Source organism: Falco naumanni, chromosome 1, assembly GCF_017639655.2.
Source record: "Falco naumanni isolate bFalNau1 chromosome 1, bFalNau1.pat, whole genome shotgun sequence".
NCBI lineage: Eukaryota > Metazoa > Chordata > Aves > Falconiformes > Falconidae > Falco > Falco naumanni.
The window spans coordinates 66,478,894-66,503,661 of NC_054054.1; the positions used below are offsets into that span (position 1 = coordinate 66,478,894).

General features: G+C 41.0%; 1 protein-coding gene across 7 annotated transcripts in view; it reads right to left on the minus strand.

Annotated features, from left to right (window-relative positions):
- Positions 1–24,768, minus strand: part of CSGALNACT1 (chondroitin sulfate N-acetylgalactosaminyltransferase 1) — a 47,568-nt gene that overhangs the window by 11,944 nt on the left and 10,856 nt on the right. Inside the window, exons 1-5 of one of the 7 annotated variants that reach the window (XM_040597440.1) lie at positions 16,359–16,438; positions 11,312–12,640; positions 10,178–10,224; positions 8,553–8,809; positions 6,018–6,934 (exon numbers count right to left, since the gene is read on the minus strand). In XM_040597440.1, the coding sequence (XP_040453374.1) occupies positions 6,018–6,651 (634 nt within the window). In that variant the 5' untranslated portion in view covers positions 6,652–6,934; positions 8,553–8,809; positions 10,178–10,224; positions 11,312–12,640; positions 16,359–16,438. Of the gene's footprint in view, positions 1–6,017; positions 6,935–7,022; positions 7,096–8,552; positions 8,810–10,177; positions 10,225–11,311; positions 12,641–15,330; positions 15,454–16,358; positions 16,445–24,768 lie in introns of those variants that run through there. The other 6 variants (XM_040597448.1, XM_040597419.1, XM_040597430.1 and 3 more) reach the window with 6 other exon arrangements.

Genomic DNA, 24,768 nt, shown 5'->3' on the forward strand with positions numbered 1-24,768 from the left:
ACTTCAGTTGGTTAATACTATATGCAAATTTACTGATCTGTTATTCACCTCATGTTTTATTTTTAATATAAGCTGATTCAACAAATACTCCAATCCTGCCTCCAGCATAATGGATTAATCTAGTGAGACAGCAGTTCCATCATTCTTGTACTGCTAGTCTTTTAAAGCTGTGCCCTTGAATTCCCCTAGCTTTTTCGATACAGTCTGCCCAAGGTGCAGACCATGAACTACATCTGTGACTGAACTTGAGCCTGCACTTGAGATCATCTGAATGGTGACCTAATAGTCCCTGCATTTCCTTCTCCTGGAAGGAGAATTTCCAGAGAATGGAAATCTGCACCTTTGAATTCTGCTCACCCATTTATTCTTACAGAGAGCCTGCTGATGGTTCAAGTGTGTTGCTGGGAGCGCTCATTTACTCAGGCACTTTTTGAACACAAGTCTTGCCAAGGAAGTTAGTATTGTGGAAGGTTAAGGTAGCCTTTTGACATTAAACTGAACAAAAATCTATATTAAATCTGATTTGCATTTTCTCTAGAGAGAAATACATAGGACTGTTTCACATGTTTGACAGCAAAGTGACATTTTTCATAACAAAGACCCAAATTAAATTAACCAATTTAACAGTATCTGCCATGCAACATCTCAAAGTCTTTGCTTCCACACCCTTTTCTACTCCAGACAAGAAACAATGACTCCACTTCCCCAGAGATATGTAGCCCATTTGTGGAATAAAGGAAGCTTTGCCAAATAAGCAAGAAGCACCTTCAGAGCAGAAAGTACATTGTGACCCAAGGTGTCCCTCCTAGTGCTATACACACATCAACAGAGGCTGCTTCTAACTCTGCAGTTTTGTTCTTGTTGAGAACTTCTACTACAGCTAAAAACAAGCAACTTAGGTGAAGGCAAGGTTCCCTTGCACAAAATGGTAGTCCAAGAATTTATAATCCTCACATACCATCTTGAAGAGAACTGTATGCAAGTTTAATGCATGTAATTAAAGACGGTTATTCTTGACGCACATTTAAACCATTTGTTTTCCTTTTTGAAGTATCTTCTTTCCTTTTTAAAATATCTTCGAAGCAGAGAACAAAGTGATTTGCCCAAGGTCAGGCAGTGAGCCTTGGAAATGAGCCTGAATGTCTTGAGTCAGTCTGGGGACTCGCCCAGCAGACCATCCTGCCTTTCACAAGATTTTTTCATTTCCAAAGGTGCTACTTCACTTGTGCCATCAGGACTTTTTATGATACAGAAAGATCATCAAGCAGCCTCATTTCTAAGAGATGAGCTACAAGGAGGGGAAAAAAGTAGTCTCAAAAAAGTAAAACAAAAAACCTTTTCCTGAAAAAGTTTTTTCTGAAATGAAAGCCTCGGAAAGGGTAGATGTTCACTATAAAAGAAGGTTAATTGATCATCTATTGCTTCCATTACAGCAGCTGCATTTCAGAATATGCACCATTCCTTTCAGAAACAAGGAGAAAAGTCAAAGCCTTTGGAAACCTAACGTAAAACAGTGAACAGGAGCTTTGGATCAGCAGAGACACAGGTGCTAAAATGAAGTAAAAGGGCAAGTGAGAAGCAAAACCACATCTGGGCTGAAGGGTTGACTAAAGCGCTGTAAGTGTCCAGTCTTCAGGGCAGCAATTCCCAGGGCTCTCTTAAGACATGGAAAATACCTGATCTCTATTCAACAAGGCAGGCAAACAATTTTCAGATACGTGGAACTGATAACTAGCCAACAGCCATGCAACCTTAACAAAACACTGTTGAGTAGATGACAATTTTAGGCCGTTCCACAGAACAGATCATACGTTTCAGGTCTTCCACTATTAACAGAAACACTCCCTGGACCTGTGCTCACTACTTGTATTCTATTGGACGTTGTAGGAACCACTATTAGGATCTACCAGCATTCATTGTCCCCATTTTAACTCAATATTATGGTGGTCATCTCACTACACATGCAGTAAAATACAACATCTTATCCTTTAAAGAAGAGCATCACCCTTTCTCCCAATAAGCTTCCAGGGCAAAACTGCATCAGGTAGCCCACCACCAGTAGCTATCAATTTGAGAAAGCAAAGCTATTCCTCTTCATTTGTCTCCAAGACCTTATTTAAAATGCCAGTCACTAGACAGCCACATACTTTAGGTAGGAAAACTTATGATACAGCATATTTGACAGTGCCATGGCAGGGCATTTCTGAAGCAATCAGGGATTTTTTGGAACTGTTCCTGTTGGGAAAGAATATCACCAGACAGTGACTACATTCACTTATGGAACACACTACTCAGGCTTGTCAGTGAAATATTGGAATAAAAATTCCAAATTATCATCTCCATCTTTGAGAAAATGAATTACTTCCCAATCTATTCAGCTTTGCTGCCATTTACATAAATTAATGACCAGACCTGTTATTCTGCCCACTGAGCAACTGGCTTTCTATTGGAAACAGAAAATTCCTTTGCCTGCTTATAATACACAGAAATTTCTCATCTTTTCCATGCTGTTTCTTACTAACTCCTCGTGGCAGAAAACCACTGAACTTGGTATACAAGTGGAAGGAATAAGGGGGAGAGGGGAGGATTATAGCAGCTGAACAGCTCAAGTGCCTCTGTGAAGAAACAAGCAGAACAGCAGCCAGACGGATACGTTTCGGGCCCCAGGGAGAAGGTGTGGTTCTCCTAGTTTTGAATAAGAAAAAATGGAAAATTCCACCACATGTCTCCTGGAAGGAGAACTGTCTGAGAATTCTATCCAAATTTCATGTAACAGCAAATCTGCTGAGAAGGAGTTTAGCTCAGATGTAAGATACTAGGGTCACAGTCTAATTCCCACGCACAAGTGGTTCTGTCTAGAAACTGCAGAGGATGCAACACTTATTTTAAGAGATCCCAGCCACAGAGACAAAACGATTCTCCCTAAATGTAAGAAATGTTTGAAGAAATATTTTCCCTCTGCAAAGACAAGAATAAAGGCACAAAATGGAAAAGAGGAAGACATCCAGATCCTAATCAAATTTATTGCACTCACCACCACCCTGCCTGTTGGAATGTTAGTAATGAACTAATACTGATAGCAGATACCAGATGTGACCCACAAGAACAGAAAAACCCACAGAAGAGGCCCAAAACAAACAAGAATAACTTGTATCACTCTATATGCTAGTAAGACTCATGATCAGCAACACACTTGAGTAAAGCCAGTGTCATAGGCTTTGCTGAACAGGGCAGCAACAAAGACACAAGTCTCACATATCAAGGGCAGCCATTCAGGTTTTGCATTCTGTCTCTGACCCCAATTACCTGATTTTCATTTCAGTACATCCCTCCGCCTGCTCAACCTTAAGATGAGGGCAGTAGCCCACCTTTAACATATGAGATGCATACAGCTTTTGCGTGCTGTTACTGCTAAAGCAGCTGGAAGACAAAAAGCTTACAGGATTGATGGTACTACCCAGTGCAGACCTAAGCCACACCTCCCAGAAAGCTCCAGCTACCCTGGGCAGTTCCAGAAAATGAAAACAGCTGGCTTTGCTGGCTGGTAACACCACTCACAGTTGCTGTGTTGCTGGATTGGTACAAAGCTGCCAGAAGCTGCCATGGAATCCAGCCTGTTACTAACTTGTGTAGGCAGTGGCACCTGCAGAGCACTGTCCCCAAAATAAGTTCTGAGTTCAAACCATACTTGAAATGTACAACTGGAATAGAAAACTCAGTCCTCTCTTCTGCTCAAGTTATACAGAGCAATGATTTGTTTGTGTTTTGATCCACAGTTTTGGATGTTCTCAGAGAATGGAGGATGGGGGAAAGAGACTGAGAAGAGATGACAGAGACTTTCAAAAGAACTCTGCAGGGAAATCTGCCAAGTCAGCTCTTTGTTTACAACCCTGATGCATGGATCCCTGCATTTGCAAACAAATCGGTTTGCACTGCTGAGTAAGAATGAGAATTTCTTACCTTGCCCCTACAGAACCAAAGGCCTGCCCTGCCCGGGAGGACACAAGGAAGGTTTCTTGAGCTGAGACTGAGCTGTACACAGGGCTCCAGTTTCTTGATCTCCCAAGTTACGTGCAGGGCTTCCTCCCTCTGGAGTACTTCACCACGTATGTGAAAGCCAGCAAGGCCATTAGTGCATGAATAACCTCCACAGACCAGCACTGCAGTGTGCGTCCCTTCCCCATGCCTTTCCGGACACCAGATTCTGTTTTGTTCCCCAAGGACAGCACTAGTACCCAGACAAAGACCCTTGATTGTGCATAAAGGCAGGCTCTATGCAAAAGGGTAACTTTAATGGAAAATTAAGCAAAGCTGGGCAGAAAACATCTCCTTTCCCCTCACCCTCTCCCCACGAAAGAGCTGGTGCCAAACAGTCATACATGCCTGTTTGGCTTCTATAGTAAACAGTAGAAGCGTATTTTGAAACGATACACTGAACAACAAACAGAAAGGAGGAGACTGGAAGCACGTAGCTCCACAATGCATTCAAATACTGGCATCCAGCAGCACTTCCCAGTTCCCTGTCTGTGCATCAGTGCCACCTCTGTGCATGAGGAATTTGACTGGTGTGGAGGAAGTGCCTGGACCAGAGGGGAGCCAGGACCTCCCTCAACAAGATCTCCACAGTCTGTCTAAACAATTCATGCCCCTGCTGTGGGAGGCACCTGTCTGACTGTCAGGTATATCCCAGCATGACCTCAAGAACCTACTGTCTCTCGATACCACGACTGCTGGAGAAACATATACAGAAAGTAGAAATTAACAACCAGCCATTGCACAACAGCCATAGTTTGTCCTCACCACACGGAGGATGCATTTTGCTCTGCTCTATTCATAAATATCAGATGAAGAAAACAATCCACAGCAAAATCACTAGTGATGTGAGATAAGCATGGCGGCTTGTGTTCAGCACATTAGAGCAGTCACTCCATAAAAGGTAGGCATCTTACCCACATGCCCTCCAAGTCTGCAGCACAAACACCTGAAGATGAGAAAGACAAGTTCTTCCTCCTATATGAAATTCAGCTAGGTCAGCTGTGGATTAAATCTCACTTATAGACAATACTATTGAACAACAAGAAGGGAACATGCCGGTTCCTAGGAAGTGAAACTAGGACAGCCATATTACAAGAAAAAATGTAGCTCTCTTATTGAATGAAAAACAGTTACGGGCCCTTGGAAACAAGATCTGTGAAATCTTATGTCACATCATGTTTCTGCTGCACATGTTCCTGACCTTTTAACTCAGAGCTGCTGTCAGCAGGGGCTAACCTGAACAGGTTATCAACCACAGAGACATCACAACTCCTGGAACACATCTGGTGCCTGTGGCTGGCTGGGAAAAAGCAGCCCAACTGGAAACAAGCACGTACTTTGGATTTAGTGACAGAAGACATGAAGTAAAAACTGGTTGCTGTTAAAAGTGGCACTTTAAAAACCCACACTTTACTGTCTCAATATTATGTGTGAGAGCAAAGACTGCTCAGCTTATTTTAGAATCCAAGGGCTAAGATGCACCACTCCCAGTATAGGAGACACCCTGTAACGGCTAAGCTTTCCCAGTCATTTGAAGTTACAGGTGATACCAACTGAGTTACTGAGCTCCTCAGCTGCTCTCAAAACCTATCTTGCCACTCTGACAGAGCTGTTCAGGTGGAAGTAAGAGTAATATTAGTGTTTGGATTTAAACTGCAGTTGTCAGGCTTAACACTGGTAACAGATTTGTGATTGCAGCCTGGTCATTCACTTCTTGCTTTGTCAGTTCTGAGGCAAGCGCATGACTAGAGAGCTGTGAGTACACATTGGTGGTCACCACAAGAGACCAGGAGGCTCTGCTGTCACAAAGTTCTGTTCCCCAGGAAAGCTGCCATTCTGCAGTTGTGCCTGCTGGATCACAGCACTAGCACTGTCCCAAACATCTGTGCTCTGAGATAACACCCATCTCCCTCAGCAACAGTCACACCTGAAACCCTCACCAGCACTATGTAGACCTTCTAACCTGCTGTCTGCATACAAACCTTCAACAAAGTCGGAAGCTGTGTACACACGGTGCTTTGCGTTGCTGTCCCCCTCTGGATTGTTCAAACTCCCAACAGCTAACTCGATCACCTCTATCAACTCATCTCGCTTATCCTTCCTTACGGGTTTCTCTTCTGGATGGCGTGTCAGCCCTGTCTCCAGCTGGTACACCTTCTGCAAGGTAAAGCTCTCAAAAGGCACGGCTGCATACTCTGTGGACAGCTTAACGCCGCTGTGCACCTCTGCTTTGTCTATTTGGGAACGGAGAAAAGCCAGCAGGTTAGCCTGGGCCTTCTCTGGGTTACTGTGGTCAAGCCGAATGTCCAAGGGGTCTGGGTACTGCTCCTGCACGTTCTTAAGCTGCTCACTCCTGTGCTGGAGCTCAGCCTTCAGCTGGGCAATTTGTTTCTTCAAGCTGATGATGTAGTTGCGGTGTTGTTCTTCCTGCTCTTGCAGAATGGCTTCATATCCCTCCTTCACAGTTGGACTGTGCGCCCTGGGCAAGGCAAGCTGCTGGTTGTCAACCTTGGGTGTGCAAGCCAACATATAAACAATAGACACTGAGCAACAGGCCACCACCAGCAGGCCTACAAGTCGGGGAAGAAATAGAAAAAATCCTCGTCGGAGCATCATCTCTCAAAAAGCACAGTCTAACCCTATGCATGCAACAATTCTTATGTCCATGCAGTGCCACAGAGGCCCCTGGACTTGGAGTACTCTTACACAGATGCATGTATGTGCAGGAACTGGCTTGTCAGCTCTCTTAAAACATGTGCTCTGCCTCTGTATTGGGCTCTCTCTGATGTTTACCCAGCAGGACCAAAAGACAAGCTGTGAAGTAGACAGGACACCTCCTGATTCTCATGGCAACACCTACGCTGCTGCAATGTGATCAGCTGGTGGTTGATGGAGCCACCTGAAAGACAAATGACAAGGACAGTCATTCAGGCATGTTAGAATTTGGTCATTCAGTCCAGACCATTGAGAGCATTGTAAGAATTTACCTCATTTCTCAACTGCTCTGGCGGATCTCAGTTGTGAAGTGTTTGTACTGAAACCCAAAAGGTGCCAAGACTCCTATGGGGGAAATCCTGTATGCATACATTTAATTTTAATAACATGACTTGGCCCATTGCCAGTGAAAAACTAGTCCAGGCCTCAAAGTCTGCCATGCTTTAGAAATATTAGGAAGTCATCATCTGTTACTTTCTGGTCAGATGTTAAGGTGCTCTGTTCATTCGAGCAACAATGGCCCTCCAAGTATTCTCAGCTCTTGGAGAGCTCAAATTTTGAAGGCAGGCAGTCCTACAGCTAGTGCATACATTTCAGCCTCCAGGCATGTTATTCCAAAACACTGTTTGAACATATGAAGCAAGTCAGGCAGAAATTTGATAACCAAGAAACCAGAAACTGTTATCATGGCCAATTGATGCAACTAACATTGTTTGACATATCCTACCAGATGCTCCCACAAAACCCAAACAACTAGGGCCAAAATTTTTTCAGAAGCACTCGGACCAAGTCTTACTCAAAATCAGGAGAAACTTTGTTTCCATCTGGGAGACAGCCACCATTGCACACTATGTTATTATTTTAAGGCCCTCTTCTGTTTCTCATAACGTTATAAAAAGTCTTGCAACAATGTACAGTACTACTGTCTTTCCCACATAAGCTCTCTGCCCAGGACTGAAGACCACAGAGAAGGTTTAGGGAAAGCTGTCTTAGGTATTTTTAAAATAAGAGAAGTTAAAACTGGGAAGACTTCCTCAAGTATACTTAGAAACAGAAAAGAAAAATTAGATGACTGAATATAAATATTTATCTAGCTGTAAGCTACATTAAAACAATTGCACTGAGAACACTGTCAGTGTGATTTTCAAAATCCCTCAGTTTTGGCCCAAATCCATGCTGATGCAAGGAACTTCATCATTTACTCAGCTGACAGTAGACTTAGGCCAAGGCTGAGTACCATTCTAGATTACACAGTGATGCTGCATTGTTAGACTCAAACACAATCAAATTAACCCCTTGACACCCTCCCCTTGGATGCATGCTGACATCTTGACACTGCTTTTGACAATAGATTCATAGTCCTTTTAATCACGCATCCTTGCCAGCAGACCCTTCAGTAAAAACAGTTTAAGAGTTTCAGAATTTTCAGTTATTTCTAATCTTGAGTCAAAGTCTTCTACAGGACTTTTTATCAATTGCTACATGACTTCCCCCACCCTGTGTCTTGATTATTACTCTACATACAGCAATTAATGTAGGGATATTTCTGATTTTTGAACTGTTATCAGTATTTTATCAGTCTGAAGAGCTTCTAGAAAAAAAACCACCACTTTTAGAGTAGGAATTGAGGGGGCTAGAGTAAGCAATAAAAGTACTGCTGTGTTTTTCTCAAAGTAATGCTGAATGGCTATTATTTATAGGACTCTCCAGAGCATGTCAGCATTTTCCAAGGAAGAATTGTTCATGTTGAAGAAAATATTCAAGCAGCAGGAAAAAGGACAGGATGAAGTTGATGTCCTTACCTTTTTGTTGTGATCTTCTCTTTGAAACACCTTGGTCTGCTACAGCTACTTCTCAGCTTGCCACAATCATCTCCTGTTTATCTCCCTTCTTATGCCCTTCCCAGAAAATGCACGTACTATAAAAAGCACTGTCAGCCTCAGAACACCTCTTCATTGCTTTCACATTAGCCAACTGCCTACATCTTCAGTCTGTCTCCTGTGTGGTGAAAGGCTGTAGTGGAGACGCTTCCTATGGATGCACTATAAAAGCTGGCCTCCTGCAATGTAAAGGAGCTTGTCAAAGCAGGGAAAATTAATCTGGGCATTTCTAACTCTACAACAGATACGGCTAGAAGACTGCAAGAAGGTAGTGTGCAGTGAGACAGGGTCAGGAAGTGGTGAGATGTAGTACATAACACACTGCTGTGCTTGTATGCTTCACTTCACACAATTAGTCCATTGACTGAATTGGCAGAAGCTGAACATCACTGAAAGGATTAGTTGTGCTAACATGGTATAAACTGAAATTACATCTCAATGGCTTAGATAAACACACAATTTCACTTCTATAACCTGCAACAGATTCGAGTTTTGGGTAAAGAGCTCTTCAAATGTTGACCTTAAAATATATGTCTGTGTATGTATATAGCTATCTTCACTAAAACATACTGGGTGTCTCTTCAGGGTACTTTTTTTTTTTCTCCCTAGTTTTTTGGTTTGTAATCTCACCCATCAAAGATGCATATTTAAACCCACTTCAGGACAGTAAATTAACGGAGCTACTCTGTCATTTGAACCAGCATTGTTATAACAAGAAATTCAGGCCATGGGGATTTCCACCTTCTTCATGACGACTGGAAGCATCCTGACAACAAGCACTTATTACTTGTCTGTTGCTAGATCTTTCTTGTTAAATTGTACTGGTGGCTTGGGTGGCATTGCTTTACAGTGACTGACATTCAAATATACAGCTGTTACTGTAGTACTATCTCATGGGCATGCTTGTGAAAGCAGTCCCAACCCATGTCCGTGCCAAAAAAAGCAGATTATTTTAAGTCAGCACTGAAGGTGGTCACAGCTAAGGCATCTCAGCTGCACAGACAGTACCAGAAAGCCAAGGATGGTAACTCCTCCTAACAACTGTTCTGTTGATTTCATCAGACCTACACAGTTTCACACCAACTGAGAGAGCCTGAGATGAAGGGGACACAAACTGAAATGTCAGTTTTTTTCCTGGAACTGATAAAAACACCTCTGTATTTCACAGCAGTCAGCTGCACCAAGTGGTATTAGTCTATTTGCAAAGAGAAGCTTTAACGAATACACAGTGGTTAGTCTGGTAGCCGAGGACAAGGACATTAATTCTAAAAAAGCCTCTGTTTGCAAAACCATCTTCAACCTCAGCTCGACCTGTTAGCCCAGCCAGAGGTCAGCCCAGCGCACAGAGGTGCCTTTTACTTGTTTTTGAAGAGCCAGGGCCCAAAAATATTCTAAACACAGAAACAGGTTCTGTCATCACTGTAAGTAAGTAAGCACTGTGTAAACAGCTCTGCACAATGGAGGGTGCTGCACCCATAGGGAGTGGCAAAGAAGAAAGTTGGTTGATTTGAAATTTGGCATGGTATGCACCCACCACTGTTACTCACCAGCATCTGGATTTTTAATGGACTGTAGAGATACAGGAAATCTGTCTCTGCACAGAAAAGACAACATATTTCAAGCTTGAATTTTTGACTCCCAAAAACCAAACTGAGAATTTGCACAGAAGAAAGGGACTCAGAACAATATATCTCTGTATATGTGTATATGTATCTCCCCTCTGAGCTCCACATTATCCTTCCTCTTCAAGTTGAAAGACAGAAACGAATGGCAAAAGAACAGTCACGTTCAAAGCAGCAGTAATCTCTCAGCACATATGGCATGGCCAATGCCAAATAATTCCATATTTTCAAGTACTTTATGACACAGCTTCCTATTGCAGGTGTAACTCAGACTGGCAACTACCATTTTAGCTCACAAAACTTTTTGAAACTCCTTTTTTTTTTTCTTTTAATAGAGGCAGTGAATGGCAGAAACTGCAATTAGTTTTCGTGTAGGTGTTTGAAACATCTTCACTGAAAAGCGGCACAAGTCATAGTGAGATTTCACTAGAATCATATTAAATCTCCAAAATGAGGAGGAAACAGATGTTTCACCATACAAAAAAAAAAAAAAAAAAAAAAAAAAAAAGACGTTCTGCAGCCACTTGGCATTTGCCTTGAACTTTTTAATTACAAGGACTGTGCATAGCCCTGCAGACAAATCAGTCTGCTTTAAATGTTAGGGACAAGATTTTTTCCCCTTAGCCTCCCAACAGGAATTCAAGCCACTCAGCAGAATGGGACATGCCACAGGGATTAAAATTTAGTCTCACACAAATGTTTAAGGTGCATGTGGAAGAAATGCAAAAAGAAATTACTTCTTTTCAATGCCAAATCATGATTTTCCAATTACTTCTCAGCCCAGTTCATCTGCCCAGGGATGAATTAAACAAAAGGCTGAATCTAGAAAAGAACCTGTCTGATAAACTAACTGGGTGCCACCTTCCTAGCCTTCCTGTATTGTTCCCTGTTAAGAACCACACCACTGCTCCCTCTTGGGTTGACACACATTCCAAACAAACCACTTAAAATCCTAACATCTGTTTTGCAATTGATAGAGCACTCTGAAGATCTTGTTAAGAAACAGTGTCCAGAATCAAAATTCTAAATGTCAATATCTGAAGACAGTAGACAACTTACTGTAAAAATCTTCATTTCCTAATCTTTGATTCCAGAGTCATCTTCAGCAGATGATCTTACTTGGATTGCCACACATACTCTCAAAAAGAAAAGGCTCAGCATCCTGCCCACAGAAAGACAACTACACTGTTCCCCTCTATAATTAACAATTACAATGTGATCATCTTGCAAATAGGTTACAATAACTATTAGAAGCATCTAAAACAAACCAAGAAACCCTCAAAACCATTAATGTTCCTGGAAATACTGTTTTCTTCTTGTGTGGGAACTGGGAAGTGGCTGGTTTTACACTCAAGATACAGTTACAGACTTCTCACTGTGAAAGTTACAAAACCAATGCAGAAGCTATAACTTTTCCCTTCATTAGTACTCTAGACCCTGGTGATGCTAATTTAATTGGCTCCCTCTTATCAAGGTAAATCAGTAACTTCACCTAACAGCACCATCTGCCATGCCACTTCAGCTGAGTTCTGAGGTCCATGTGTACTTGCATTGGACCATCCACTTAACACGCGGTCTCAATGCTCGTGAAGGTGACTCTCCCAAGGGCAGTCCAGAACAGAAATCAAGCAGCACTCTGAAAGCCTTCCACTGTTACATGCAGTAAACATGCCAGAGTTGTTTCAGCTTTTACAGTAGTCATTATTTCTATTACAGTAGAAATTCAGTAATAATAATTTATTTTACAGTATCATTATTTCTATTTTAAAAACCTCTCAAAGGGGTCTCTTTGTCCTCCCAGTGCATTAACTTCATTGTTTATTATAAAAAAGAACTCTTATTTTAAATAACTGTAACAACACTCCCAGAACTGATTTCTCTCCCCCAGAACAAAGTTATCTGTGAAAGACTTGGCAGTTTTCCACAGGTAAATAACCAGGAATTGCAGGAGTCTATATTAGGAAGGTTATTTTTTGTATAAGATACTCAGATTTTCACCGTATAATCACAACACACTATCCCTCTTTCCTAAATACACTGGCTTGCTGTGTATAAACCCATACATCCTCAACAGAATTGTTAGATGGGGGCACTATAGCACACTTTCAAAAGCCTTTACAGAACTTCCCTGGAAATTTCCACCACTGTATTTATCCTCCAGCAGGCAACGTGACAGATGCATGCCTTGTCAAGCTCCAAAAAGAAAGCACAGAGAAGAGATAACAAGGATGCACATCTGCTTCAAAGATGCTGTGACTCTCAAAGACCAAGTCAATGCTGCCGCAGGAAAGAAGTGATGATACTTTTCTCCAAAGGACCATTTCTCATTAGGAAGCTCTGACCTGAAGTTTTAGGAATGCAGCTGCTCCAAAAGTGTTTTGAACTTCACTAAAATGGAAATGAAAATATGCATTTGAGTTGAGCTGGAGTTCAGCCTGCTCTTTTAAGAGCAGATTAACAAACCATCATAGTTGCCAGTCCTAAAAATTACTGGTTGGGCTGGACAGCTGAGATGTCCAACTTGGCTGGAAGAGTGGCACATCCTGAACCTGACCTTCAGTTTAATTTCATTTAGGTAAGTGCCATCTCAGTTTTGTAGATGTGTCAAAGAGGAGCATTTTCCTCCAGTCACGTGATGATGCAACAGCCCTATGCAATATCAACATAACAGCATGCTAACTGAGAACAGGTTCTTTTTGCAGGAAACTAGCTAACCAAACATGGACAAGCTACAGCCAGGGAACAGCTAAAAGAAACTACTCTAATTTACTTCATTTTAAGATCTAATTCAACTACTGCTCTGCATACAGAGGGCTTCCAGAAAGACTAAACTTGGTTTTAACATAACACAAAGCTATACCAGTTCCTGAAATGGGTCAGTCAGTCAGCATAAGATAGATAGAAAGCAAAATCCGTCAGTATTGCCTGATTAAAACAAAGAATAGGATAAATTTTGCTTAGCCATTTAAGTCTGAACTTGGAAAAAATGCTGTTACTTCATTCTGAAATGTTTACACATGCACACTCACTGTTCTACACAAGCAAGTGAAAACTGACTGCCACGACAGGAATGAATGTCATTCCTTTTGAGAACAAAGATGACCACAACCTTACAAAAGTAGCTCAGGTCAGCAGCAGCAAGGCCTGTAAAAATAAATGGATCTACACCTATGTAGGGACACACCATGAATGTTTGTGGGTTTAGACCCATATCTCTTCATGATTCTGTCACATGATTGTTACTTCAAGTACTTTTTGTACGAAGTACATATTGATGTCACTTTATACCAGGAGCCCTATGGATTCTGCCAGATGTACATCACACAGTACTATTGCCAGACTTTCAATGAAAACGAGCCTAGTGCATGCACACAAACCTGTGATGTAGGTCATGAAGTCAGTGAAGGGTTTAGCATGTATCTGATTAAGCAGGAGAGACATTTATCCACTAATAAAAATGTGCAAACATGCATGACTAAGTTGTGTTCAGAAACAGGAAAACCGAGCTAGGCTGAGCTGCAGAGTGGAAAGCAGTTTGTGCGTGTCACAGTATCTACCTAGGACTGCTTTAGTCAGGGCTATATAAGGGCTCATGTTTCACCACCATACCAGCCTTTTGCCCGCACCTGCAAAGTGCAATGAAAGTCCACTGCTTTGAGAAAAGTTGTTAGGTGATAAAGTACAGTAACAGCGACTTAAGGTCCCTATCCTATCAAAGTCCTTGTAAGGTAGCAATATAAAATTGAGATGTCTGAAAAATTCAGTCTGACCTGGAGATTCCCTCCTCCTCTCCTTGCCAGAACTCCCCTGGTATAGCTAGAATCCCCAGTAACAAGCTAGATGGTGGACTTGAATGTCATTAACTCCATCAGAGTTGACAGCAGAGGAGGTTTCCTCCCTCCTGAGGTCCAGCAGGTGGGAACTGAGGTGAGACATCTGGCTCCCACAAGTCTAATGTTATATTCTCATGGTAATGCACAGTCCAAAATTTTGTGCTCCCTGTACTTCAAATGAAATTTGCTGGGTAGCAGTGGTATCAAGACAGTGCTTCAAATAAATAAGAGCAAAGGGGACAAGTGACAAAACATCTTGGTAGACAAGCTATAAAGGGTTTGGTATGTTATCCAGGCTGAGCAAGAATTATTAGCGTAGTGACTAATATTGCTAACCAAGTACTGTTCAAGAAAATCAAGTTTCAGGTACAAACAACCAGGAAATTTGAAAATAACCAGCCTGGTTCAGTATTGAGACAGGTTACCCAAGCTCCACACACAGTTCTAAAGCATTAACAGCTCTCATAGCTCACATACCAACCCCCAAGCTCTGCTGATCTGCATTTCCCTATCAATCTGGTCTGTACTCATCCACAGGAAGAGGCTAGTCCCCTGACTCAGCCCCCATTTCCTTCCTCCTCCAGGTTAGCGCTTACTACGAAACAACACATGCCACAGTCCCGTTCAGTTCATCACCACTGTTTTGATATGTGGTTTTGGTCAAAAGCCTAGAATTTCCTTGATATATCAGAAAAAATTATCTCTAGATATTTTTGTCTCCTAGCAGTTCTTTGAAAAGCCCAATTAGATATTGTCTCCTAGCAGTTCTTTGAAAAGCCCAAGCTTTTTTAGTTGTTTCAGTACAACAGCCTTTCTCTTTCTAGAGAAAGTTTCCAAGTATCTTTTCCATTATTCCATTAGGCTCACAATATTTGAATCTCACTAACTTCACTTTCATCATTAAACTAGCCAATGCTTCATTATGGGAACTTGAAAAGACAAATCACGGCAAAGTCTCTACAGAAAAGGTCCATGCAGAGGGGAAAACGACAGGAAGGTTTTGTATATTTAATATTATACAGTCTGTCTACTTGACCATGAAATTCTTCTTCCAAAAAGGAATTGAAAAAAGCCCTCCAGACAACAAAAAAGTAAAGCACTATCTTGCTAAGCACAGCTATCTACAAAGTTTCACTTAGGTCTATTCATTTCAACAGAATTAAGATGTTTATCTTTGTAAGATACTCTATCACTTATAAGGATCTGTTTTTAAATAAAATATTTCAATACATGGAGAATGCCTACTTTGTTTTAACTTAAGAAATCACAGTGCTTCAACTTTCCACTTCATGTCAGGTTTTTGTGGGTTTCTTTGAAAATGCCAGAATGCACATAGGCCCACAGAAAACACCACTTTCGGTCAAATGGCTATAAGAAAAAAATATGTTTTAAATTTTACTTCAAATGTCATCACATTTCTATATCTTTAAGTAATCCAAGCCACATTGTCAAGTGTTAGACACCTGCTCACAGTTACTTCAGTTTCTAAGATTTCATCTCTGATCTTCAAATCATATTGAAAATAGGATCTATGCTTCCAATTTCTTTATAAAATACCTCAATTCAAACAAGTAGTCTGATATACTGATTTACAGCTGTCTGATATATTAATTTACAGCCATAAAGATAATTTCAGTTCTCATTGGTCATCAAGAAATTTCAGTTCTCTCACTGAACTTGATTAGTATTTGGGATTAAAACTGTAGTCTATTATGGAATTTTAATTGCAGTTATTGCATAGTTGTCAATAGCTCTTAAAAACCAGCCAACCATTCAGCTAGAAATGCGTTAAGTGTTAACAGTTCACACAAGAGGCATCATGGTTCTCTAACACAGAGCTGATTGATGACATAAGTAAAGCCAGTTTCCCTTGCCAGTAAAAGCTATCTTTTTTTCCCCCTTTTGTTACACAGGAGGAGTACACCCCGCAGTCAGGTCAGCATTTCCTGAAAGGTTCCAAAGAGCCTATCTCTTAAAACAACAACTTCAGGCTTCAATCAGAAGCGAAGCACGTTTCATGCAAAGTTATGAAATAACACACACCGTTAGACTATAACATATATTTTTTTCTTATTGTACAACAATGGGATCTGGCTTGGTTTGATTTAACAAGTCATATATCAAAGTTGATGTAAACCCAACTTTTTTTTTTTTTTTTTAGAAAAGATGAGCTATCCTAATTAAACAAAAAGAAGTTTCCTGATATAAGGTGCATTTATAAAGCTTTTCAGAAAACAGGAATAGAAAAAAAAAGTATAATTTTCACAACCTACCAGAATATTTGAAGAAAAGGGATTTCCTTATGAGATGAAGCTTCATGCTACTGAGCTTTTTTTTCTGTTCATATGGAAACCTTCCTGCAAATGATAGCATTTTTTATTTTAACAAAGATTGGCTAGAAAGTGTGCTACTCAAGCTAATGAAATAAAGAGAAGAAATTGCTGCTGTGCCTTTACAGATTTTTCCCTTCCCCTCCTTTTTATAGAGTTTTCTGCAGAATATTAAAATCATACAACTTTCAATGAGAACCCATGGCAGTTTAACTCAGAGGAACATATTCCCACCCCCAAGCCAACGTCCTCTAGTCTGCCTGTCTTCTAACCTGTGGAAAAGGAAATGCAGCTGTTTCTGTAGTTTCTTACAAGTGTACATTGTCCCATTAACTTCTCTGAAGGGTTTACTGTAATTGAGCAACACATTCTGGACTACAGGTTTAAGATCTTAAAACTGATTACTCCTAGTGATTTAATTGTTAATAAGCTGTAACGCTCAGCTGAATAAATAAAGTTTCTGCAGTCTCAAACATCACAGATGTAATCCTGTCACACTAATGAAATACCTGAAGGATTCAATATAAACTGGGTGAGACCTATATTTGTTTTATCATTACCCCTCCACCAGCTTCTTTCTGTATGTTGTTGTGTTATCACAGAATTAGTTCAACAAGGGCTACCAGAAACAGGAACAGAATGTCTCACTACAAGTATTCCAATGGTCCCTAAAAGAATAATGGTTCTCCTGATGATGGGAAAGCATCTCCTTTTCCTAGCTGCAGTCAATTTAACAGGCAGTTTTCCAGGACTAGCATCTTCAGAACAAATAACAAGAGAATTTAACACTTTCTTGCCTAAAAGAGGAAGGAAAACAACTGTTGGTAGAAAATATTGGTTGGAAAAAAGCAGCTAAAAGATCCTATAGGAAAGAATGACATATAAGCAAATGGTGTCAGCATGTGGATGTTGAACAAGTGAAAAAAGGCAACTCATAACTGAAATAAACAAAACTCCCATAGCAAGGGAATTTTTAAGTGCTAGGTAAGAGCATGCATAGGGGGATTGCTGTGGTTTAATTCTCTCCTCTGGTATGTACCCTTGGCAACAAACTCTGCTTGACTTTGCACTGAAAGCATGACAAACAACTCATCAGTAATGTAGAAGTTGATGAAAATCACTGTGTTTTTAAAGGAAAATATAGGTAAGAGAAGTTCCTTGAAGAGCAGATCAGATCAGCCATCCATTTAATGGTCTACATTTCCTCTCATAAAAGATACCAAGTGCTTCGGAAAGTGTGGAAAAATCTTGTCGAGCAGAGAAGTATTTCTAACCTTTGTAATTTTGACGATCAATCTATTCCCTAAGCATAAGTTTGCATTTTACAACAGGCAAGCACAAGAAACAATGTCCTGTTTGGGAAATGTTACATTTCTTCATTACTCCTTTGAATTTTTAACATGGTTTTGACCCTCCACTGCTTCAAATTGGTATTCTACCATCTCCTCCCTTGTCAGAGAAGCCACACAGTTCTAGCTGTTTAGGTACTACTATTAGCTGTTTCTGAAAGGAGACAACCATTTCTAACAGCTACTCTTCTTGATTAGTACTTCAGTTGGTTCTGTTAAGTTGCAGTCAAAAAGGACAAAGAAAAGCATAGTCCCTCAAAAATAACTGGAAATTTCAAAGAACAATTATCTTACAGATAACCCCACTGGGCCAAGGATACAATCATAGGCAGAACTCTCCCTTGTTTACTGTGAGAGATCTGCTCACATTACCTGAGGTCAGGCTCCTGCACTTAGCTACTGAATTATCTCCCCAACTCCATCTACATACAGCAAGAACCACATTCCTGCTGTGAGCCCAAGGAATTTACCTGCCTGACTTAACCAACTAGGTTGCCAGATGCCTATAGATGGCTGGGAGGCAAATGCTCCCCCAGACCACCTATTGCACATGATTATTTCACTGAAGAGTTCTGCATAAGCATCACCGTACTAAAGCCAACCAACTTATTTTACGTAATTACAGCATATTCATTCCTGCAGAAGACCACAGCTCAACAGACAGAACATCCCAGGAAGTGGGAACCCTCCTGATAACTTTGACACACTGACTTGCTTCCTGTAAAACCAATCCAGTGTCCTACTGTTTATTCATTTTATTTCTGACTTCAGCCACTTGTAAGGATTACTGGACATCAACAGCCTGTGCAGTGCAACAGTACAGTACGTCTCCAATTGAGTCCAACACACCCAAGATGCACTCAGAAAAGGGAAAGAATATAATGAAACCCAGATGTTCTTAACCTCCCTTTTGGTTTTATACACCTGCTTCTGCTTTGTTCCAGATATTCTACCTCAAAATGTATAGCTGAATTGAAATATAAGAAATGCAAGAACCAGGCACTAATCTGAGTTAACAAGCTGCTTGCTAACTGAGGAGTCCTGCATACTTCCATTATTACAGGTCTAAAAATAGCAATCCTTTGAGAAGCTGTTAGAACAGCAAAATGTGGCATATGGATATAAAAGTAATCTGTGGATGAAAGAAAAAGATGTTGAGAATCTATTGTAAACAAATGGTTAAATAAAGCCATTTAGTCCCAGCTTCAAGTAGCAAATATTGCCATAATTATCAGTGATGTCAGAGCCAACTGCTCCACATGGGGTCTTGCAATATTCCCTTCAGAACAGCTAGGCTCCCAGGCAGTGGGGTCTGCTCCAGATGAAAGCTATGCAGATTCCTAGCACTCTCTGACCACTCTTTAGGTCTTATTTCTACCCGTTTTGTATCTCTGCATGGTAAACCTCACCAGAACAATGATGTTGCTTACTGTTCAACACTTTGCACAGTGGAAATCAGGTCCAGTTGGGCCCACAGTGGGCCTGTTGTGACATCAAGGCACCAAATATCAGATAGAGGCCCACAGCTGCTTCATTCTCCCTAACAGATGCACAGGCCATTTCAGAGGCCCTAGTATTACCAGCCTGCCTGGTCTACTGAAACAACATATTAGGGCTGGCAATCAGCCCAGAAAGTTTAAACATGGCACAAACTATAGCTCCAGCCCAGAGGAAAAAGAGTAAGAAAACAGTAAATACCTTGAAATTAGGACTCCTCCGGAATTTCACCTTAGCCTTCAAAATTAGGAGCCTAAAACTACATACTGTGCACATACTGCACCTACACAGCGAGGTTCCTTAGCTGTTGGCATATCTGGAATTTCACATGAATCTGTCACACAGGGGCAGAGAGAAGGAATTTGAGAGGCAGATGTGAGGCAAACACCTTGTCAGGATCTCACAGCATCATTTTGCATTTCTTTCTTTCAAAAAGTGCATGCCCTCAGGATCACTATTTTGATGTGTGTACCTTTTGCTGGGTGGATGCTTTACCCACTCCTTGACTTCCAGAGGAGATGCCCCAAGAATTCACTCCCTCCAAGCACACTCTTCTTTTTAAGTGCAAAACTAGTTCAAGGAGTACAGCTAGAGAAAAATTCCAGGTGCAGTTATAGGATGGGCCCTTCCATCAGCACAGGAAAAAAAGGATTCACAGTCTAAAGGGAGACAAGAGGAGCAGCTTCATCCGATGCTGAACGGCACATGGAGGTCCCTCCAGATATGGGTCCCTAATATCCAGCCAAAGGGAGGCAAAAGTAGAGACAACTCACTGTAATAGGTAGGAAGACTTGCTTTTAGGCAGCCTCCTTTTCCAGAATAATTAAGAGTCATTTCCTGAGAACATACCCCACTAGAGGCTCATGCAATAGAGCATTTCTTAGCAGCACACTTGATGGCCTGCAAAGATATAAACAAAGTTCAACTGCTCATGCTCCAAAGCACTGGCAAAACCTAGCCCTCCCTCAGCCCAAATCCACATTTTGGCACAATGCTGCAGAACACAGGCTATATTCATTAAACAGGTGGCTTCTCCGGCTTGCTTCACTGTAGTCTGCAAAGCTGTCAAAAAAATCACGAATTGACCAGAAAATGCTTCCACAATACCTGCAGAGGACAGCCCAGCTTGTTCAGTTTCAAAACTTTCTACACCAAAAGCCTGTAATTTTTAAAGACACGCCCATTTCCTGGTGTTAAAACCACCTGATCAATCTCAGCTGAGAAACACTGTATCTGCACTGAGAAAGAGGTCTAAAGGACACCACTTTTTTCACCAGTGTAGCAATGGTATAAGTAGATGAGGTTTCTCACACAACTAACACACTGCACAGTCAGCCTGCTTGAAACAAAGGACTTGCTAAAAGGAGATGGTGTAACGTGAAAGCAGAGCTAGAATCTGCATTTCATTAGAGACATGGAAAACATGTAAGGAAAAAAAAGTCATCCCACAAAAAGGATATTACTGGGACGCTCACTGGAAATGTTTTCCTTTGGAAAAGGGAAGTTCACCAAGGGGTTAAGGTAACGATGGCATAATACTTAGAGAGGAACGTTTGTAATAGGTAGCACTAGCTCTACTGTAACACTTCCATGTGCTGTAGATAAAATACACTGGACAAAGCAACTCTGTACGCTATTCAAAGAAACAACGTAAAGAATGCAGGCACTACACCTTATTAACACTTGTCAGATAACATGAGGAAGTCACGCAGATGACTTCAGTAATTCCTGATAAATCGAATGAGAAAGAATTTACAAATTATAATTTCCTACTGAAAACAAAGCCAGCTGTAGTGATAGAAAGCAAACCTTTTTGCACCTCAGATTTTATACCTCCTAGGTAGATTTCAAAGGCACAGCAGACACATGAAAATTATTTTCAGAGCCTTATACCTGGATACATGTAGTTACCCTTTGCTATTTTTTTCCTGTAAAAATGAACTTTCTCAATAATTTTCCCCATTTATTCTGGAATGCCATCAATCTAATCAGGCATCAGGACGCTTTGGATTTGTCTTATTTCCCAAACCACTTGGAAGAAAAAATAAAGAGCATATCAATGTATGAGTTAAATGGAAAAATTATTACTAATGTCATGATGATTTATTGTGGAAGTTTTAGTTTCATTTTAAAGGAAAAATTTATTGAAGTTGTTTCCAAGGCTTAGAATAGTATTAACTGCCAAATCTCAATCTGTTTTTCAGGCACTGATCATTTGTAAAGTGTTGTGTCAGTCCAGTAGTAGTAACTGCTATTAATGAGCATTGCAAGTAGACCATCTGACAAGATGCCACAGCCAGGCACTGTTATTTAGACCAGTGCATGCCCTAACTTCATTGAAAGATACAATAACCTTTTTTTTTTCCTCTTTTAATTAATCTATTCAATATCAAAATGTCAAGTTCCTCTGATTAGCTCAACACATACACTGTAACAGGACATTTGAAAGCAGCGTCAAAGACCACCAACTTGCTTTGTGCCTTTCCATTACATGCACACAGTCATCAAAGAACAGAAACACAAACTTTAAAATTCATTACCAAGCCTATGCCATTTAAGCTCAGGAATTACAAACTTTGTGTATGCAAGAGGGGAGATAGATTGCCTGCCAAGATGACATTTATACTCAAAGTAAACAGGTAGCACAGCCTAGATTTCCTAATGTGGCAGGTTGTTTACAGGCTCTGATTTTCAGGTGCTGAATGCTCTGACCGCATGCGTGCAAACCAGCTGCATGCTTGTGAAAACACAAACCACATGCTCCAACCTGAAACCTCTGTTCCAGGAAACAGAAGGGACTTGGTTAAATTGTAGATTGGGCTGTCCTCAAGCATTCCTCCCAGTCTGGCCATTAGCACTGATATATTGGAGTTGGGGACACACAATTCCCTTTGCTTTGCTGAAGGGATGGAAAAAATGTGTTTAAAAGGAAGAAGTGAGAAGTAAACAAGTAGAGAAAAAAGATGAGGGTGTCTGTGGGAACCACTTAGAATCATGTTGTTGCTAAAAAAATCTTGCAATGTGAAGAAATTGGCTGTGAGTAGGTTTGCAGCTACGAAGAGATACAAAACCTCAACATGGTTTGAAGCGGTTTTGAAGAGGAGCTGTAGCAGCTGGCTTGGATTCTGAAGCGTGTTTGGAGGGGAAAAAAACAAACAACCCATGTGTTCAAGACATACATATCTGCAGAGAACACTAAGAGAACCTTACAGAGCACCACAGGGCCTGGACCAGAATCACACCTCTTCTCATGAAGGAGTGAGGAGTGGACTGGGAGCCTTACTCAAGTGACTCTCCTATTTTCCCTGTGCGGTCTGTACCAGTAAGGGACTCTCAGCTTTTGCTCTTCCCAAAGGTAGGCTGGGTTAGGAAGCTCTTAGCACCCCTCTTTCCACCAAGTATATTTATCTCAGCAAGTCCCAATGGGCCTGAATCCAGCTACAACAAACTTTCTGGGCACTTGTGACTGTTATGAAATGAAGTGACTCAGCCAAGCTACATCAGAAAATGAACATCTTTTATTTGTTCATAGAAACTTAAGAAGCCAAGGGCAGAAAAAACACAAGTGTCAAAAAAGACACATCCCAACATATCTTCATCTTACAAAGCTTAGCCCTTCTCTCTGACCTTAGCTGCTATCTGGTTTTCTGTATCCCCATACACTTCTGAATGTTCTGCCTCCTTCCCCAGACCCACAGCTTTGTGCTTAAGGGAATCAGCCATCTGTCCAGTGATGCTGTTGAATCAAAGGTATCAGTGTTTATTTACCACCATTTACCAGCATTTCCCCACTTATGTTCTTATTGCCATGGTGAGCAGCAACAGAGCCTGAAAGATAAGGTCAAAATATAGCCTAGATATCTCCCACAAGCCATCTGGAACAATCATTTTCTGAGGAATTCTCTGGCATGGATTTGCACTTACTTCGTGACCAAAAGCCAACATCAACTCATCACTCTGGACTCCTAACTGAGCTCCTGGGACATCTGGGAACAAGAACCATCCCTAAAAACACTGAACCCAGATTCCTCTCCAGGAACTGAAGAGGAACCTCCCAGTTCCTTATATATTATCAGTGTTACCTCTCTGGTCTGTGTCAGCCTCATTCTGTTTCCTTCCACAGCGTGGGACTTCAGGTCCCTGCCACATACCTGCTTTGCTGAGCAGCCCACCATCACTTCATAGGAACTGATTATTATTTCCCATCTTTCAGAAACTTTTCAGCCTATCTTTGCACAAATTACAACGGTAATGTATGACAATATATGTTGCATCTGAATATTTGTGCAGATGCAGCAGATCTCTTCCCCAGTTACTATACCGCTGAAAATCAAATGTCAGTCTGCATGTCTTATATTACTCATGGATAATGCAATTAGCATCACAGTACAGTTACGTAAACTGTTAATCAAACATCTAGACAAAGGAAAAAAGAGGAGATGTCAAATGAATCCTGGAAAGAGACACAAAGTACAGGCTGTCAAGACTGCGCATGTTGAAGTGCTGCAGGAAGGATGAAAATTATTGTGGTGTATCATGATTTAGACCTGCCTAAAAGGGAGGCTATCCACTTGGTGAAAATCTGGACCAACGCAGATGTTCAGTATGAGAGATTGTGTCCTGGAGACAGTTATGAGGACACAAAGTATGGAGTACTAAAAAGGCTGACATAATACTGACATACAACCGCCCTCTGTCCTGTCTCAGCAGGAGTCAAACTTCAAACACTGGGACCTAACAGAAAATTGGATTTCAGTAAAAGTTGACATTTCTCAGCATTAAATAGAATTATTCAAGACATGAGAACACAAAGTGCAGTACTGACAATGGTGTCAACATATCACAATGGTGATATCGCAATCCAGCCTGGCATCCTAGACTTAGATGAATTATGCACTGGTCAAGACCAAAGCTTTTCACTCCTGTGTTATCTCCTGTATCAAATGAGCCACGTCTGGATTAATTTTAAGAGAGCTATTTTGAGACTCTCTGCTACATTAAAGCAAAAGTAGCTTCATGTCAGTTTTAGCCTGGGAGACTGGCTAAAATCCAGTTCTAACTACAGACTATGTGGAACCAAATGCAGACTCAGGCCTTAATTTTGACTTATGTATCACAACACAGAGACATCAGCTGGTTTTCCCCTGTGAATTGAAAAAAGCCTTCTCTGCTGGTGAGTTTTGATGTCCTAGCTGCTTTCTGATCTGAAAAATAACAATGCAGTTTGGAAATTCTTCCCCTCTATCTTGAAACACACTTTTGAATAGCCTAAGTGAAGGGTTCATTTTAATCTGGATCACCAGCAAGATACAATACAACCAAAAAACAGATCAAAATTAAGAAAAAGACAGTGTGCTGAGGAAAACAATTAAAGATTTAGCCAGAAAATAGGAATAACTCAAAGGAAACTGCCCCAAGTAATGGAGAAAGCGTCAGTGAAGAGTTGTGAGTAATTCTTGCCTGCTTTTCTCACTTCAGATAAAAACCACACTTCAATGTTTTCTTGC